The 17058-nt window shown below is 44.9% G+C and overlaps 1 protein-coding gene across 1 annotated transcript in view; it reads right to left on the reverse strand.

Moving 5' to 3' along the window:
* Positions 1–16566, reverse strand: part of PLCB2 (phospholipase C beta 2) — a 492254-nt gene extending 475688 nt beyond the window's left edge. Inside the window, exon 1 of the mRNA XM_086937381.1 lies at positions 16324–16566. Coding sequence (XP_086793507.1) covers positions 16324–16407 — 84 coding nt within the window. The 5' untranslated portion in view covers positions 16408–16566. The remainder of the gene's footprint in view (positions 1–16323) is intronic.
* Between the last annotated feature and the right edge of the window lie 492 nt (positions 16567–17058).

A 17058-nucleotide genomic window follows, 5' to 3' on the forward strand; every position in this document is an offset into this window, starting at 1 on the left:
TTACTGTTTGAAGTGCTGCCCAAATACTTTACGCACTGCCAGTGGCTGCCAGTAATTTTAGCAGTGGAGGCACCAACGTATGCATACACACTCACACACACATGAATTCACACACCCACACATACACACACCATTGGGGGAGGGCCTCAAAGCACTTTTGCCAGGCTTAGAGTTCATGCCCACAGGGCTGTGAAATCCTCAGCCTGGCAAAGTTCAGCTCAGGCAGTCAGGAATCTGCGCATTTATCACATATCTAGCTCCTGGTTGCCTGACCTGAACAAGAAGCGTGCCTGTCAGGCTGACCTTTGTTCAGCCTGACAGACACTCCCAGTGTCATGAAAAAGTTGGGGGGTGGCCACTCATCCTATAGGATGGGCCGCTGCCGCAAACTGCCGCTGAGTTAAGCCTTACTGTTCTGTGCCACACTACCTGAGGGTTGAGCACAGGTTAATTTAGGGTCTGCTTGTGATGTCACCCTGACACGGATTGTGGTTGCTGCTTGAATAGGGGTTCACTCCCCTCAACCAGTAGCCCAGATTCCTACACTTGTGTTTTCTTCCTTTCAATCTATCTCTGAGGCTGAAATTAAAGTTTTAAATCAGAGGGCTAGAACACAGCCCTCAGTCACTCTTGCCTAAAATCTTGTGAAACCAATCTTTCCTTTTTTTCTCCTTTCTTGCCACTCTTTCTAATCAATCTTTATCTTCTGGAATGCTTCTATCTTCTTGAAATCAGGCTCAGTGATCCTTTTGCTCGCAAAACTTTCTCTGAATTCTGATCATCTTTACAGCTGCTGTTTGTATTCTCTTTTCTTTCTAAAACTCTTTAACAGACTGCTGTAGTAAGTACTTCACATGAATATTCTTTTTTCTTCCAATCAATCTGTTTTTTGCTGTGGATATTCAACTTAAATGGCTCTGCTATATGTTGCCAACACTCCTCCATCATTATCATAATAAGCTTTTTCTTGTTTTAATTTATTCGGACTTCACTGCAGCCTCAAGATGGAGGGCCACTCTATTATTCTCTCTTCTCTCTCTACTCGAGGATCTTTGGTTCTGCTCATAACTGACTTTCTTCATATCTCACACAGCATTCTTTCTGTCTAAGGGAAAGATACTTATTCTGCTTCTTTTACAATTCAATGTCGGGTGCCCCTAAGGTTTTGCCTTAGGTCATTTACTTTTGTTAAGTATATACAATTCCTCTTTTTTTTATAATTTCATCATTTGGGTTTGAGTCTCACTTTTACGCTGGTGATTCACAAAGATTCTTCACTTTCTTCTCATTTGCCTCGTCCTTACATCAGTGTGCCTCCTTCTGTCTCCCTGCATTCAAGAGATGGATGATCTATAGTTCCCACGCTCAACCCGAAAAATGCAGAGAAACTTCCCTGCTAAGCTGCCTCCATCTATTCTTTTCCACCAACCATGTTTTATTTCTCTTCTGCTGGTAATCTTGACTTTCTCTTTCAATGATCTCTTGACTTCATGCCACAGATTTCTGCAGTTACTAAACCCTGTTGATTGCACCTAGGAATGCAAGCTTATGGGCTTGCACTTCATAAATCAAACATACAAAGAGAAAAAAGTACAACTGTATAATATTCGAATAAACAAACCATTTTAATATGTCTCTGCTATGAAATTACTCTTGCGAACCTTGGGGAATTCATGTCTCAACTATTACTCTTCACTTTATATGTGTTTCTCTAACTAGCGTTACATAGCGTAACATAACTCTAATCACTAGATTATGCAGGAGTCCGCTGTGCTCTCTACCATTCCTTTGTGACTCTTAGAGTATATCCATGTGTATCCCCTCCCTAAGTAGATAGAAATATCACTAGAATATGCCTAGAGTTTATCCATTTGTATCTCCTTGTGTGACTCTATCTCTTGTACATTTGCATTTTTTTCTGTTTGTACCTTTTTTTATAACGCATGTAATCCTAAATCCGTATGTTTTCAACTGGTTCTTATGTAAGTCAAAAATTTGCAAATCTGTTTTTCCGATTGTAACCATCAGTCCTTATGGTTGAAACTGGGTCCTATGTAAAGCGCTCTGACACCTTCGGGTAAAGCTCGCGCTATATAAAATTGCATAAATAAATAGCGTTACACTCACTCTAAGGTATCGGGAATGCCGGCAATCGTTGTCTCTTTTCTCTTCTACCTCGAGCTCATATTTGTACTTTGTACTTAACCGTATTCATTTTGGCTGGATATACTTCTATGTACAATCTAAATTGTTCTTAAATTGTTCTTTTTTTTACTGTTTATAAATGTCTTCATTTCTTGGCTCAGCCATATCTATGTTCTCTTGTTTCTCTATACCCCACTTTCTTTCCTTGCTCTGCGATGTCTCAGTTTAGCTCCGGTGTCCTGTTAGCAACAATGGAATGAACTATCCGTTTAAATCAAATCGACCTCCTCATTGGCTGCCTGCTATAAAACTGCATTTTCTCATCTAATCAGACTTGAGGTGTCTATTGTTGTTCTTGCATTTTGTGCATTGTTTTTCTTGGTATTTTGTTAAGTGCTTTGGAAAAAAAGTGCTACATATAACAATTCAATAAAAACATTTTATGGGGTGATACTGCCGAGTGCAGACCAGCATTGTGGGATTGTATTTCTCCGATGATATTAAAGTTTATTTCTGAGTTCCAGAGACTGAAACAGGGGTAACTTGGCAATGCCAAACAGTTTCCCTTGTTCCATGATGCAAAACTCAGAATATTGTGGCATTGCTCAGCACACATTTAACCAAGTCATTACTAACGCAGTAGTTGTAAAGAGGCCCCTGCCTGCTAGTTTGAAATAACATTAGAAGTTTAACCCTCTGTTTAAAATGTTTAAACGCATAAAGCTCTGACCAAAGCGTGCACACACATGTGCTAAACATTATCAATTGGCTCAAACACATGAGATAATTTAAGAACAGGGGCAATTTACATGGTCAGTGGGGCTACTGCGGGTTTCACTTTTGAGTCCTCGGGAAATTCTGTACGACATTGTTTCTTCGAATACACGGTTTATCAGATGTGAATTCTGCGAAATGAAATACGTTTCTAATTTTGTGAGAAGTTAAAGGCAAAGGTAACAAATTGACTCATTTTGCACTGGTAGCAAACACTCGCATTAAGTATTAAAGTTTATACACAGGACTTTAAAAATCAATATACAACAGATATGTAGCAAGTTACCGGTGACTCGTGGCGCTGAAGGAGGGTCGTCTACAGTGCAGGGACAGACAATCTCTACTGGCTTTTTGGGAAAGCAGAGGTAAGTACCGTAACCAAGGCAAAGTAGAATTCATTCCTGGACAAGTCTAATATCGCCCAGTTGAGCAGCTTGTGAAAAGTGTCATTCTTTAAGAAAAGCTTAAAAAGGGCTTTAGGCCCATATGCACTAACACAGTTTTCATAAACACATAATTGGTACATCCGGACTTGGTGTATTCACAAGTCGAAAGGTGATTCAGTAGGCTGTAGAAAGACCACGCCTAAAACAGTCACACAGATGTTACAGTTGTGGTGTTCTTGGTTATTTGTACAATAATTGCATCCTCTTAAGGCTCCTTCAGAATGCTGACATCAGTTTCTAACAGTGATGGTGAGGGAGAGAAAAAGGCATGATGGGGAGTTTGGGCTAAACTGGTGGGTTTGCAGCTTGCCAGCATGGGAGGGAGGGGTTTTCAGGAGCAGAAGGGGGACGCTGCATTTAAAGTGGAGGTGGACCAGTAAACGGAGGGCTCGGGCTATGGTTTCAGACAATGAGCTTTACACTGGGACACCCTCCCACCACCGACTTCCTACAGTCAAAAGAGCCTGAAAACAGCCTAGTTCTAGAATTACTTGACCTGCTTCTATGTTCTGCTTTCACTGTTTGCTGTCACTTCTGTTTCCTCTATTGCTCTACCTTGTCTCCCTCTTCTTTCCCACGCTATCATTGGCCAGCCATCTTGCAAACGCTCTGAAGCAGTGTATGCAGTTGTTGCCGCACACTATAAGGCTCATAAATAAACAATTAATCAAATAAGCAAAGTCTTTATATCGCATAGTTAGTTAACTGGTTGCAGTACCCCACTGTACAACATCTAAGGATACACATACAAGGAGAAGCGTGTTTCATCACCGTTACAAATCTCGTCTAACACCGGGTTAGCCATTTCTACCCCAATGATCCTTTGCATGTACTTTTATACCATTTCATGATTCAAATTTAGCAAGGAAATGGGGAGTGACATGGGATGGCGCATGCCCCAAGACAATCCTTGCTGCAATGGGATGTCTTATGCCAAAGTTTGTGTGTGTAATTGTATAGATTGGTAGACTTAAGTGAAAACGTGTTTTCCTTTACATCTATTGCTTGCAGCTACTTGTTTCAAATGTAACTTGCATAGTGTTTGAGAAGCTTCTACTTCTTAAACCCCATTTTCTTCACTGTAGATGAATTCATTAATTTTGAAGCTTAGACTCTCATGTTGATCGGCCAATAAGCTCACTGGGCTACTGGAGCCTAGATACACCTGACTGAAGTGCTCCAATCAGGCCAAAACCTGTCTTGGGTTGCTTGTGTTTTAGTTCAGGGAGATCCTGGCTTGGCATTTGGGCTGGACTGTTTCTAATGGAGCAGGGTCAAGACAGTTTTGCATATGGTTAGTCCAAAACTGAGATGGCTTGGTATGCAAAAGAACAATAGGTTCCAATGCTACCCCAAGTGATTGCCAGCAGTTAGAAAAATTGCATGCAATCCTCTCATCGTCTTTTGTGTGTTTGATGCACTGCCCATCCCATCTGCGGATCCAGCAGAAGCAACACATCTCCTCTGCTGGGCAGTGCATTCCCAAGATGAACTGACACATCGCCGCTGCCGGGCAAGGACTTGATATCACAGCCCGCAGCCTCATCGGAACTGCTTCTGTGCCATGCAGCCCTGAAACAGACCCTTTCATTGCAACCCTCTCCATAATGGCAGCTTCGATGACGACACAAGACTCCGCATCACAAGGCCACAGCTCCTCAAAACCAGCCGGTGTCCAATGCATCCTTGACGGAGCTTCCTGTAGGGGAGCCTTTGACAATGACCCAGGACCTCACATCACAGCCTTTTAGCTCTTCTGAGCCAATGCTGAATGACGCATCTTTGACAGACTGCATCACCTCGGCTGCATGATGCATCCTCGACGCAGTACTCCGGAACTCTTTGCAACCGGAATTGAAGGTACTCTCGGTTCAGCGGGACTAACTGCATCCCTGCTCCATCGCGGTCAGCCTGAACGTATTACTTTGTCCCAGACTAACTTGAATAGATATCCACAGTTGGCGCTTTGTGTTTTTGGGCACTATTTTCACGGAAATCTTTCAAATTGCAAATCTCCAGTTCTACTGAATGGAATTGTGTTGTTTTGGTCTTGATTTATTTATTAGTGTGGGATTTTTCTTGTGTTGTGTTTTCACTTTATTGCTATTTGAAGTGCAGCATGAAAACTTTACCCATTGCTTCTAAGTTAGGCCTGACATCTCTGTGCCATTCTACTAGAGGGTTGAGCACAAGTTAATTTGGGGTTTGCTTGTGACTTTAACCTGACAGGGATTGTGGTTACTGCTTGAGTAGAGTTCCCCCTTTCACCCAGTAATACAATTTCTTACACTGGTGATCAGTTGTGAGGATATGAACTTGTGGTTGTACAGTGACATACAGTAATTTTGTGTCACACTGCCATCCCGGGTAAATAATTTGAGCCCATTTTGAGCTTTTTGAAATTCTCCCTGATTGGCTCTTTTTGTTTTTTCTCATTGCTACATTATCTGCTGTAATGAAGTTTGAGCAGGCCAACCTGGGAAGTTGCACTGTGGTTGAGCTCAAACAGTTCTGTAAGGAAGTGGGACTGCAAACGAAGAAGGGTACCAAGAAGTTGGAGCTTCAAAAAGTTCTGTGGCCTGGACGGAGGTCCACCAGCTACTGACAGCAACAGAGGAGGGGAATGAAGAGGATGATGTGGAGGAGCTAGATATTAACCATGAAATACAGCCTTCAGGTGAGGGGGATGACTCATCTCCTGATTTGGAACTCCCCGCCAGAGCAGAAATCAGTGTATCCTAGTGTGGCTTGTCCCCAGAGGAACTGGTGGACAGATGGGCAGAGAGGGAGTTCAGGTTACAAAATATCCAAGCTTAAAATGGAGGAGAATCTGATCCTGAAGGAAAAAAGATTGGCTCATGAGAGGCCCAGAAAGGCAAGACAAGAATGTCTTCATACCTAAAGATCTAGTGCCCAATCATGTGGTTGGAGAGGACATAGATAAATGGTTTCTACTTATGAGGGGACCCTGAGGGTGCACAAGATCCCAGATGAGCACCGGAGGCGGGGGAACTTGTGGAAACATATGCCTCCAGTGGGGAGAGACACACTCTCACACTAGAAGTAGAGGACCATGAAAGCCATACTTGTCACAAAATTTGGGCTGACCGCAGAGAAGTACCGTCAGAGGGTTAGGGACAGCCACAAGCTCCCAAATCAGTCTTGGGTGGACTTCTTGGATTATGTCAGCAAGGCACTGAATAGCTGGGTGAGGGGCAACAATGTTAATGATTGTAATGGACTGTACAACTTGATTCTGAGGGAGCACATGCTTAACATTTGTTTTACAGAGCAATGCTAGCACCTAGTAAACAGCAAGCTGACTGACCCCAGGAAGATTGCTAAGGAGGCGGACCTCTGCATCAGTTCCAGAGAGTCAAAAAGGCATCTGTGGGGCCTCCCAAAAGGATGGTCAAGGGTCCCACCAGAAGATAGAGACTGTGGGTGGCAAAAAAATAAGTAGATCTCAAAAGTGCCCCAAAATAATTCCCAAGGGAACAGAAGTAACCAGTCCCGATCTAAGCCAAAGAAGAAAGGTTTCTTTGACAAACAGACAGGGAGGTTTGTCCCCCAGCGTACTGAATGCCACAAGTATGGGCACTCCAAGGGAGTCACTAAATGTCCCAAGAGGGCACAGCCCCTCATCTGTGGACAGACACCTGGGTTGATGAGTGTAGCACTTGGGGAGGAGGTAGTCCCAGTTAGCTTAGGGGAGCAGACAGATTTTACCTTAGTGTCCCTGGGGGGAAAGGAGATGGTGCCAAAAGTCCATATGCCTTTTAAGTATAGGCAGTGGGTCGCCATCAATTGGCAAGGGATAGGGGCTCTGAGGGACACAGGAGCCACCATGACTACTGTGAAGTGTCAGCTGGTGTCCCCAGAGCAGGTCCTCCCTAATACATTGCACCAATTAATAGTTGCAGACAACTGTCAGTCATCTACTGGTGGTGCTGGTTACCTTTGAGTTGGGGGGAGGTTCCAGGTTCTCTAAAAGTAGTTGTGAGCCCGGCGATGCCTTTAAATTGTCTGTTGGGCACCAATCTAGAGCACACTAATTGGAAAGTGGTGGAGCTTAGGTCACACTTGGAGATGTTAAGATTGCCTGAATAGGCAAATATGACTACAAGGTCAATGGCTGCCCGAGAAGGGAGCTTGGATTTCCTAAACCAATGGGCTTGTGGAGAGATTCAACAAGACCCTTAAAGGCATGGTAATAGGCCTACCTGAGCCGCCCATGAGTTGTAAGCAGGACGTCCTCCTGCCATGTTTACTGTTTGCCTAAAGGGAGGTGCCAGTGAAGGGGGTTGGATTTAGTCCATTCAAACTCCTTTATCAACTATCGACACCCTGTTAGAGAATCTCTCAGTCTTGTGACAGAGGGGTGGGAGAAGTTCCCAGGAAACTCCCTCAGGATGTAGTCAGCACATGCTGGCCTTCTGCAACCAGATGCAGCACGTCTGGAAAAATTGAAGGATAAACTTGGGGCCAGTCAAGAAGTGATGAAGCTCTAGTATGACCAGAAGACCACTCTATTAGGGTTTAGATGTGGGTTATGAAGCCTTGGAACCCATGGATTTCCACGATCACTGGACAGGCCCATAAAAGGTGAAGGAGTGAAAAGGGGAGTTCACCTAGCTGATGGATGTCAAGACCCCTAGAAACTCCTCAATAGTGCTTCATATAAACCTCCTCAAACCCACCTTGAGAGTTCTGAAGTCAACATAACCCTGGTGAAAGATTATGGGGCGGAAGAGAACAGTAAACATCTTCCTGGTGTCCTTTCTACTCAGGAGCATGATGGGTCAGTAGAGGGTGTTAACATCTTCCTTACTCTGGCCCTAGAGCAGGTGAGTAACTGTTTCCAGTTGTTGGGGCAGTTTTCACCTCTGTTCTCCCTCACCCCTGAGCTCACACATGTGTGTGCCCATGACATTGATACTGGGGACAGTATGCCTGTTAAGAAACTAAATGTACAGGCTGTCAGAATAGGTGAGAGCCAGTATCAAGGAGGAGTTCACCAAGATGGTGGCACTATGTGCGATTAAGTCTTCCAACAGTCCCTGGTCTGCCCTGTGGTGCTGGTGTCCAAGGCTGTCCCACCAAGCACCATTCCAGAACTTAGGTTCTGTGTGGACTACTCGTGAATCAATTTCATCATTAAAACTGATGCTCCCCACATTCACTGAGCTGAGGGGCTCATAGACAGGTGGGGTACTGCCAAGGATCTCAGACTTTTTGATCTCACATCAGCATACTGGCAGATTGATATGAATGAGGGGGCAACAGAGAGATCTGCATTCTCGACCCTAGAGAGGGCCACTTCCAGTTTAAGGTGAAGCTTTTGCCTTAAAGAATGCCCCTGCTGCCTTTCAGAGCTTAGTCATCAGGGTCCAAGCTGGGAAAGAGTTATTCTGTGCTGCCTACTTAGAGGACATAGCTGTTTTCAGCTCCACCTGGGAGGATCACCTGTACCGCCTCCAGGAGGTTCATCAGGACAGTAAGTGCCATATAGGGCAGGATTCTGGGGTGTATCTGGGCTAAATGGTGTGCAGGGGCAGGGTACAGCACCTCCAGGTCAAGACTGAGACCATCCTGGCCTGGCAACTCCTTGAAACACAGACAGGGGCGAAGGCCTTACTGGGCCTCGCAGAATATTATAGGATTTTTGTTAAGAGATATGTCACCACTGTTGCCCCCTTAACTGAGCTGACCTTCAATAAGCTACCCAGAATGGTGATATAGACAGTGGCCTGCCAGAAAGCTTTTGACACCCATAAGGTAGTCATGTGTACAGCACATGTATATAAGGTTCCTGACTTCTGTAAGGAGTTTATTGTGCAGACAGTTGCTTCAGAGCATGGCATATGGGCTGTCTTAGCAGAGTTGAATGAGGAGGGCCTAGACCATCACATAGCATTTATTAGTAGGAGGTTTCTTCCGCTGGAACAGAGGTGGAGTACTAGTGAAAGGAAGGAAGGACTTTGCTGTGGTCAGGCACTGAAGAAGCAGAGACCATACATGTTTGGGATTCACTTACATGTTCAGACAGACTATAGGCCCCTCAGATGGCTCATGCAAATGAGGGGAAAAAATTCCAAACTGCTGAGGTGGTCCATCTCCCTATGGGGAAAGGACTATAATATGGAACACTGTCCTGTGTCAGTGATGGTCTATCCAGGTTCTTCCCCCTTAGTGATGAGAACTCCCAAGAGGTTAAGTAGTTCTCCCCACTTTCAGCTAGGGGGGACACATGTTTGACCTGTCAACCTTAGGGTGATCTTCTCCCAAACTTTTTGCCTCACATCTCCATATTTTTATATCTTCTTTTTTTGGATTTAGGAGTCTGTGTACTTCACCATTGCTAATCAGTGCTAAAGTGTGTGTGCCCACTCCTTAAAACATGGTAAAACTATTGTTCCCCCCATTGGCATATTTAATTTACTTATACGTCCCTAGTAAAGCGGCACTACGAGTACCCAGGGCATGTAAGTGAATTGCTACCTGTGGGCCTGCAGCCCTCATTGTGCCACCCTTTAAACATGTCTCAGACCTTAAATTGCAGCTGATGTGTATAGTTTTGAACTGCCTTGTCGACCTGGCAAAATAAACCTTTTCCTAGGCCCGGCTGGGGCCAAACTCACAAGGTTTCACTCTGCAGAATTTACTAGGAGTTACATAAAAACTCTGCAGATAGCACTGATCTTTAGTGCTGGGAGCTTGTTTTATGCTGCAAAATTGGTACAAACTGCTCCCTGTGGCTCGCCGGAGGGCGCTGCTTCTTTGCTGCAGCTCGAGTAAATTTTCTACTTGAGCGGCAGCTTTCTCACCAAGAAAGGTCGCAACCGCCCACATTGAAAAAATCTCACTGGGTGTCATCCTAGCGGCTGAAAAGCACGCTAAGGGATGAAAATGATTTGTTCCTCAACTTACCTTTGGTAAGCCGCGTACCAGAAAAAACTCTGCCACGTGAAGGCTTGCAGAGTTGTGCTGGAACTCAATGTTACAAGAGTAACGCGGAGTGGGCAAACCTCTGCAAACACCACCGGTGGAGCGGAATTTATCACTCACCCCTACTTAACACATATAATTCACCCCTAGAGTAGGCCCTACACAGCCCACTGGGCAGGGTGCTATGAAATTAAGAAGTAGGACATGCACTTTTAAGTTTTACATGTCCTGATAGGCAAAAACTCTTAAATTAGTTTTTCACTATTACAAGGCCTATCTCTCCCATAGGATAGCATTGCAATTAACTTATTACATTTAATACGGATAACTTCCAAATGGAACCATGTAAGTAGTTCATGTTTGGAGTCTTTGGAATTGTAATGAGGAATCTTCTTTGATGGTAAAGTTGGATTTTTATTACAATTTAGAAAATGGCACTTTTAGAAAGTTGGCATTTTCATGCCTTAGCTATATACTGCTTGCAGCCTGTCTCTGAGTCACATGACTGTGTGTAGTTGGCATTTGGTCTTTGTGTACTCCTCCTATACAGCCACACACAATAGAGAGCTTAGGGGTATCTGGGTGGGACATCACTGGCAGGATGGAAGGGTGCAAGGGTGGAGTTAGGCACAGCCCCACTTAACCTGAATAGGCTTTGTCTTGCCTCCACACAAAGGATTGCATACCCCATGTAACCAGTTTGGAGCCAGGGCAGGGGAGGCAGGAAACCTGAGCACTTCAAAGGGAATCCTCTAGAACTTTCTCCCACTTCACTCTTCCAGGAAGAAGGACTGCTGTGCTGCTGAAAGAACTGCCACTCTGCTAGACTGCCGCTCAAAAGCCCTGTTGTGCTGCCATCTTACCTGGGTGAGAAATGCTGAACCTGCATGTGTTGAACCCAGGACTGCCAGAGTGACTCCAATGGCTAGTTGGCTGGCCTCCCAACTAGGGCCTCAGGTACGGAAGGCGCCAACAACCTTTAACCCAGCACTTGGACTCTGCCATCTGTGAGTCCTACCCTGCCAATTGGTGCCACCCTAGTCCTGTATTGTTGGAACTGTGCATGAAGGTGCTCTGCCAGCCCGTCTATGGATCCAGCAAAATAGATACACCTCCTCTGATGCTTGGACTTTCCCAGCTCAAGGACTACGCTTTGCCCTCGCAGTCTCATCAGAACTGCTGCAGCTCGAACCATCCCCAACTCAGACCCTTTCATCGTAAGCCTCTTGTTGATGCCAGCCTTGACGTCAAGAAAGGACTCCACATCGCAGGCCCTAAAACGTCTTCTGAACTAGCTAGTGTGCGATGCATCCTCGATGCAGGACTTCGCATTGCTGCCTTCCAGCCCTCGGAACGGACACTGCGCAAAGCATCTTCAACCAGGACCGGCATTGCCTCTGGTGCGCAACACACCCTCAATGCAGGACTTTGCAAATCCTAAATCCAAGATTTAAGGTATTCTTGTTCAGCGAGTCTAACTGGATCCATCTAGCTGGCCTCATCGCAGCCACCCGAACTTTTGATTTTGTCCTGGTCTAGTGCGACCAGATATCCACAGCTGGTGTTTTGTGCTTTTGCAGCTGTACTCACTGAAATTTTAAAATTGTATATTTCTGGTTCACAGATTGGGTTTTTGTCAATTGGGCCCCGATTTATGTATTATAATTCACTCTATTTTTCTAAATTGGTGTTGGATTTTTCTTGTGAGGTGTTTTCACTTTATTGCTGTTTGAAGTGTGGTACAAATACTTTACATAGTGCCTCGAAGTTAAGCCTAATTTCTCCAAAGTGTTGAGCACAGGTTAATCTGGGGTTTACTTGTGACTTCACCCTGACATGGATTGTGGTCCCTGACATGGATTGTGGTTTCACCCCTCTCAACCAGTAATTCAATTTCTTATAGTGGGCAAAAGAATATTGGGTTTTTATATGGTATTCCAGGTGACTGTCAGTGACTAGACAAATTGCAAACATTCTTCCCAGCACCTGTTTAGTGTTTGACAGCCAATAAGTTGCCTACTAAGTGACCCTCTTCTGCTGGATCAAGACTTTTGATAATTTCTTCCGGGAATTTAATTTTCTTGAGTGTCCAATGAGTGTAACTTGTTATATCACTAGCAAAACAGCAGCACCAACCAAGATTACGGCAGAAGGCAGTGATTGCCCAACGATCACAGAAGCAGGCCTCACACAAACCATGATATTGTCAGTATCAATTCCTTCTTCAAGAAGAGATCTTTTCCAAACCAGTAATCATGAAATGTACATCCCCACTGGGTCAAGGCTTTCCATATTTTACAGAAAGTAGACTTGCATCATCTAAGGCCAACAAGTTTTGAAAATGATCTTTGAAGGCCATGCCTTGAACTTTCCTCCAGCCTGTTTATCTGATTTATCTAACATCGTTCTACCTGAATCGTCTCTTAAATGTAATACATAACAGGCCAGCCTAACCTTCTAACCTTTTCCTTCAGGAGCCAATGGGTCCCAAGCGAAATAATACAGGGGTCAATTAAATGTATTACAAGTCACAAGTTTAGGATGAGTAGCAATTAGTATTAGACGAGTAGTATTTAGAATATTATATAAAGCAAAATATTTGATATTCAGTAAGAAACAGAAAAAAGCACATGTTAATTTTTTCCGTTCATTAACCCCTTTGCCGCGGGGTAATTCCCCCATGGTGCGGGCCGTGTCGGGAATACGGCGTCGCAGTGCTCGTGACGAGCCCAGCTTGTCTTGAGGCACAGTGGATCTGTGATCATGAAAAGCTGGGCTCGTCACAAGCCCGTCCACTGATTGATTCGCTCGGAACAGGCGGGGAATCAGTCAGGCGTGGGCAGGCCGCCGCCGTTATGACGAGCCCAGCTCGTCATCAGCACAGCTCCACTGTGCCTGATGATGACAAGCTGGGCTCATCATGAGCATGGAAGGGGTTAATACCCTGCTCATCTGAATGGAATCTCATAACTCACTGATCAGCTCATCCTCTTAGCACATCCTCTCATCCATGCATCTCTCTTGCTGTCAATCAACTCTCTTAGTCCTTCCACTTTCTGGTCTTCCTCCACATTCTGTCCACAAGCTCTCACTCCCACCCTCAGTGACAGCCATAGCTATATATTCACCCCATATCCTCTTTGGGGAGAGGATGTTGCCTCGACCTCGAAGCTGGGGAACCGGGTTTGGGTCTCTGCAACAATGCTCTACATCCTGTGATTCTGGGTAAATCACCATCTCCTGTGCCTAACAAAAATGAATGTGTCCTCATGTAACAAAACTGATGCTCATGTAAAGCGCTCTGATACCCGATGTCTTGGGTCTAGTTCACGCTATATAAAACTCTAAAACAAATAAAACATCTGTTCTCCCCAATCCATTCTCTTATGTCAACTGACTCATCTCATACATACTCTCATGCCACCCACTGTCTCATATACCATCCTCCTAATTAGCCCACTACCATGTTCTTTCTTGCATGTCTAACTACATCACCACCCCAAAACTAGTTTCTATTTTTAGTCTTCTTGACTTTACATCAGCATTCAACACTGCTGGTCACTAGACACTACACCTTTGGTCTCACTGACCGGGCCCTCAGTAGGCTGCTTCCTACCTCTCTAACAGATAGTTCCCTGATTCATGGTGCTTCCCTCCCTCACCACATCTTACATGCTTGAAAGTGCTTCTTCTTGGGTCCCTTCTGCTTCACCCTATTTCCTGTCTCTGCAGGAAATATGATTCACTTGTTAGGCTTCTCCGATAAGCTCTATGTGGACATCCTTCAAATCTTTTTTGCTTTCTTCGATTTCGCCCCAACTCCAGACTTGTGTCTTGGTTTTACTAACTGCAAGCCACCAGTGGAAGACTTTCTGTTCACATATATTAAACTCTGCCAAGTTCTAGATGTTCCACTTGCCTTAACCCACAGTGCCAGCACCTCTCTGACCACTACTTTCAGCCAGGTTCTACAGCGTTCACCACCTTCAGCTAGAAGTCTTGGCACACAGTCTAACACCAGAAGGCACCTGTTAATCTTTGCATCCACCACTGCCAGAGGCGCTGATCGTTCTCAAGATCTGCCCCAATCCTATTACACTTGGCCAAAGGCTCTATCAATGCCCCAGCAATGAGAAACATGTATTATATGAAATGAGCAAGATTGATTCTAGCAGCTGTTAGATGAGTGGCTTATGCCAATGCACCTCTGCACTTTTAAACCCTGTGATGTCAATACCTTTACAAGTCAAAAACTCTTACTCTTACTATTAGTGCCTAAGGCACAGTATTAGTATACTGGACTGGTACACCTCCCCAAGATAAGAAGAGTAAGGTGGGGAGGAAAGGGCTTCTCATTCCAAGTGGCCAGACTGTGGAGCCCCCCCCCCCTCCGGACAGCTACGCCTATAATCCAGCAGGGCGCTCTTCAGGAAAATTATAAAAACTCAAAGCTTTTCTCCCAACTTTAAACCTGTCAGCTGTTTTCAGTTTGCACATACCTCAGTCAGTGCCAAGACGCCTCGTCAATAGTGCGCTTTACAAATATTCAGTCAGTCAATGGTTATCTACTATAGCATTGCACTTTACATACGGGTGGGCTTTGTCTCACAGATACTCCATAGCGATTAACCCACATACCTCACCAATACGCTCTCTGGCTGCACCCGTCAGACACCTGAAATCTTCCGCATGGAGCCGTATCACCACGTACCCCATCAAGATTATGGTCTTCCAACCCCTGGATTCCCTAACAATGGAACTCACTTGTGGATGCATTAGGGTAGGGGGAAAGATGGGGCATTTACCCTAAATAGGCAAATGACCCCTGTTGCCCTATATCCTAAAAGCATGAGCCCACATTTCCATTATGTAGTCAGGTCATTGCAAACTCTAGACTGGATGGAAGCTAGGATTTGCAGCAAATAAAATACTCCAGGTTTTGCAGAAGTTTGTTGTACCATCCATCACCAATGACTATTTAGACCACCTTTATCATATTTACCCAGACTGATCATGTAAGACTCCTGTAATGATTTACAGAGTTTATTATTTAATTCCTACTTTGTTTTGATAAACTAATAAACAAATAAGCAAATTAACTTCTGGGTATAATTCCATATATCGCACATTACACAAGAAGGCAAATTTGGACACGGCCTCTTTTCCAAGACAGCGGCTGACAGTAAGAGCAGTAGTATTGTTAGGGGACATGGGGGCTCAACCTGCATCCAGTTAGGAGCCAAGCCTTAATATATTATTGGGTGTGTCCTCCTTTTTGATAATCACAGTTTAAGTTTAAACAGCTGCACTGCACAACATCAATGTTTTGTAGACATGGGCTGACCACCTGGGTCACAGGGACATTCTCTGGTAGGCAGGAGGGCAGCGGCCTGCTTCAGGGCTGGCTCTGAAGGCAGTCATCAGGATTCAAAATTTTTTGCTCATATGGGATATTCCTATTTTGTGCTGAAGAGCAGTAGCGCTTCTCAATACTGGGCAAGATTCTCCTCAAACGTGTCTGTAAAACATATGTGTGTTTAGCCATAATATTTGGGAAGATATGGTGTAAAATTAACTGTTTCGGCCCAATTTTTAAAAACTCTACTTGGAAATGAGGGAAGTTACCTTCAGACCATGCAGGAGCCTACCCGACCTGCTCTCAGTGCTCGCTTTAATGGGTGCAAACTGTAAAAATATTTTCCAGAGCTGTGTGGGTTTTATTGGTGATTGACACAGAGTTTTGAGGCGAACCCTGAAAAAGTACACATTTCGTCTAGTGTATATCAAAGCCCTTGGACAATGAAAGGGGCTTACATCAGTCAGTATAGTCCTTACAAAGGCAGCAAAATAATTATTACCATATTTCGCTGTATCTAAAGAAATACAAAGCATGAACATTTTAGCAAAAATATTTTCTCAACAAATGCCCACAAGCAAAAAAAATGTTGCAGAATAAAAGAATGCGCATGAAGTTTGTGTTCAGTGAAGCAAAATACAAGTGTGTACTCACGTCGTCCCACTTGATGAAGCGCTCCCCCTTGGAAAGGTACTCCTTCACCTCAGGGGGAGCGATGACCTGGGTGAGCATAGACATGCTGTCGGAGCTCCCGTCCGTTCAGTGCTACCTGCGGGGCGTGCCAGGAGGTGTGCGCGCGTGCAGGGAGCTCGCGGACTCTCCTCTCCGTCTCCAGGCCTCTTCTTCCTCTCCTCGTCACGTGGTGCCATCTAATGCACTCAGGTCAACACACAGCCCTCGGTCCCAGGAAGCACGCGCTCTTTTATTAAGCCACTGCCGTCAAAAAAGCGCCTCAAAACAAATGAGCCTTCGGAATCTGCATTGTAAAGCAGCCAGGCTCGCCAGGTACCAGTGAGAGACGAAGATGCAACAGCTGCCATGCGCGTGAGGCTGCAGACTGATGCAACCAGATAAACACGCGCCAGTGAGAGGCCGCAAACTACCACAGACCTGCCTGCACGATTGCAAAAAGCACGCTTGCCCGAAACTTCCTTATTCACAACTTCCTGTGTGCGCTGCTTCCCACTTATCTATTCTAGAACGTACAATTTCACCACATGTTGCAGCAGCCACCTCACAGACAGCTTCAGTAGACACGGTTGTTTAACTCAAATTCGTACGCCTTTACTGACTGAACATGCAAGAATACTCTCCCTCTAACCCATGGGTACTCGCAGGGCTTTAAGTGGGATGAAAAAACTGTGGGGTCTCTCAAAGGGGTGTGGGCAG

Source organism: Lissotriton vulgaris, chromosome 9, assembly GCF_964263255.1.
Source record: "Lissotriton vulgaris chromosome 9, aLisVul1.2, whole genome shotgun sequence".
NCBI lineage: Eukaryota > Metazoa > Chordata > Amphibia > Caudata > Salamandridae > Lissotriton > Lissotriton vulgaris.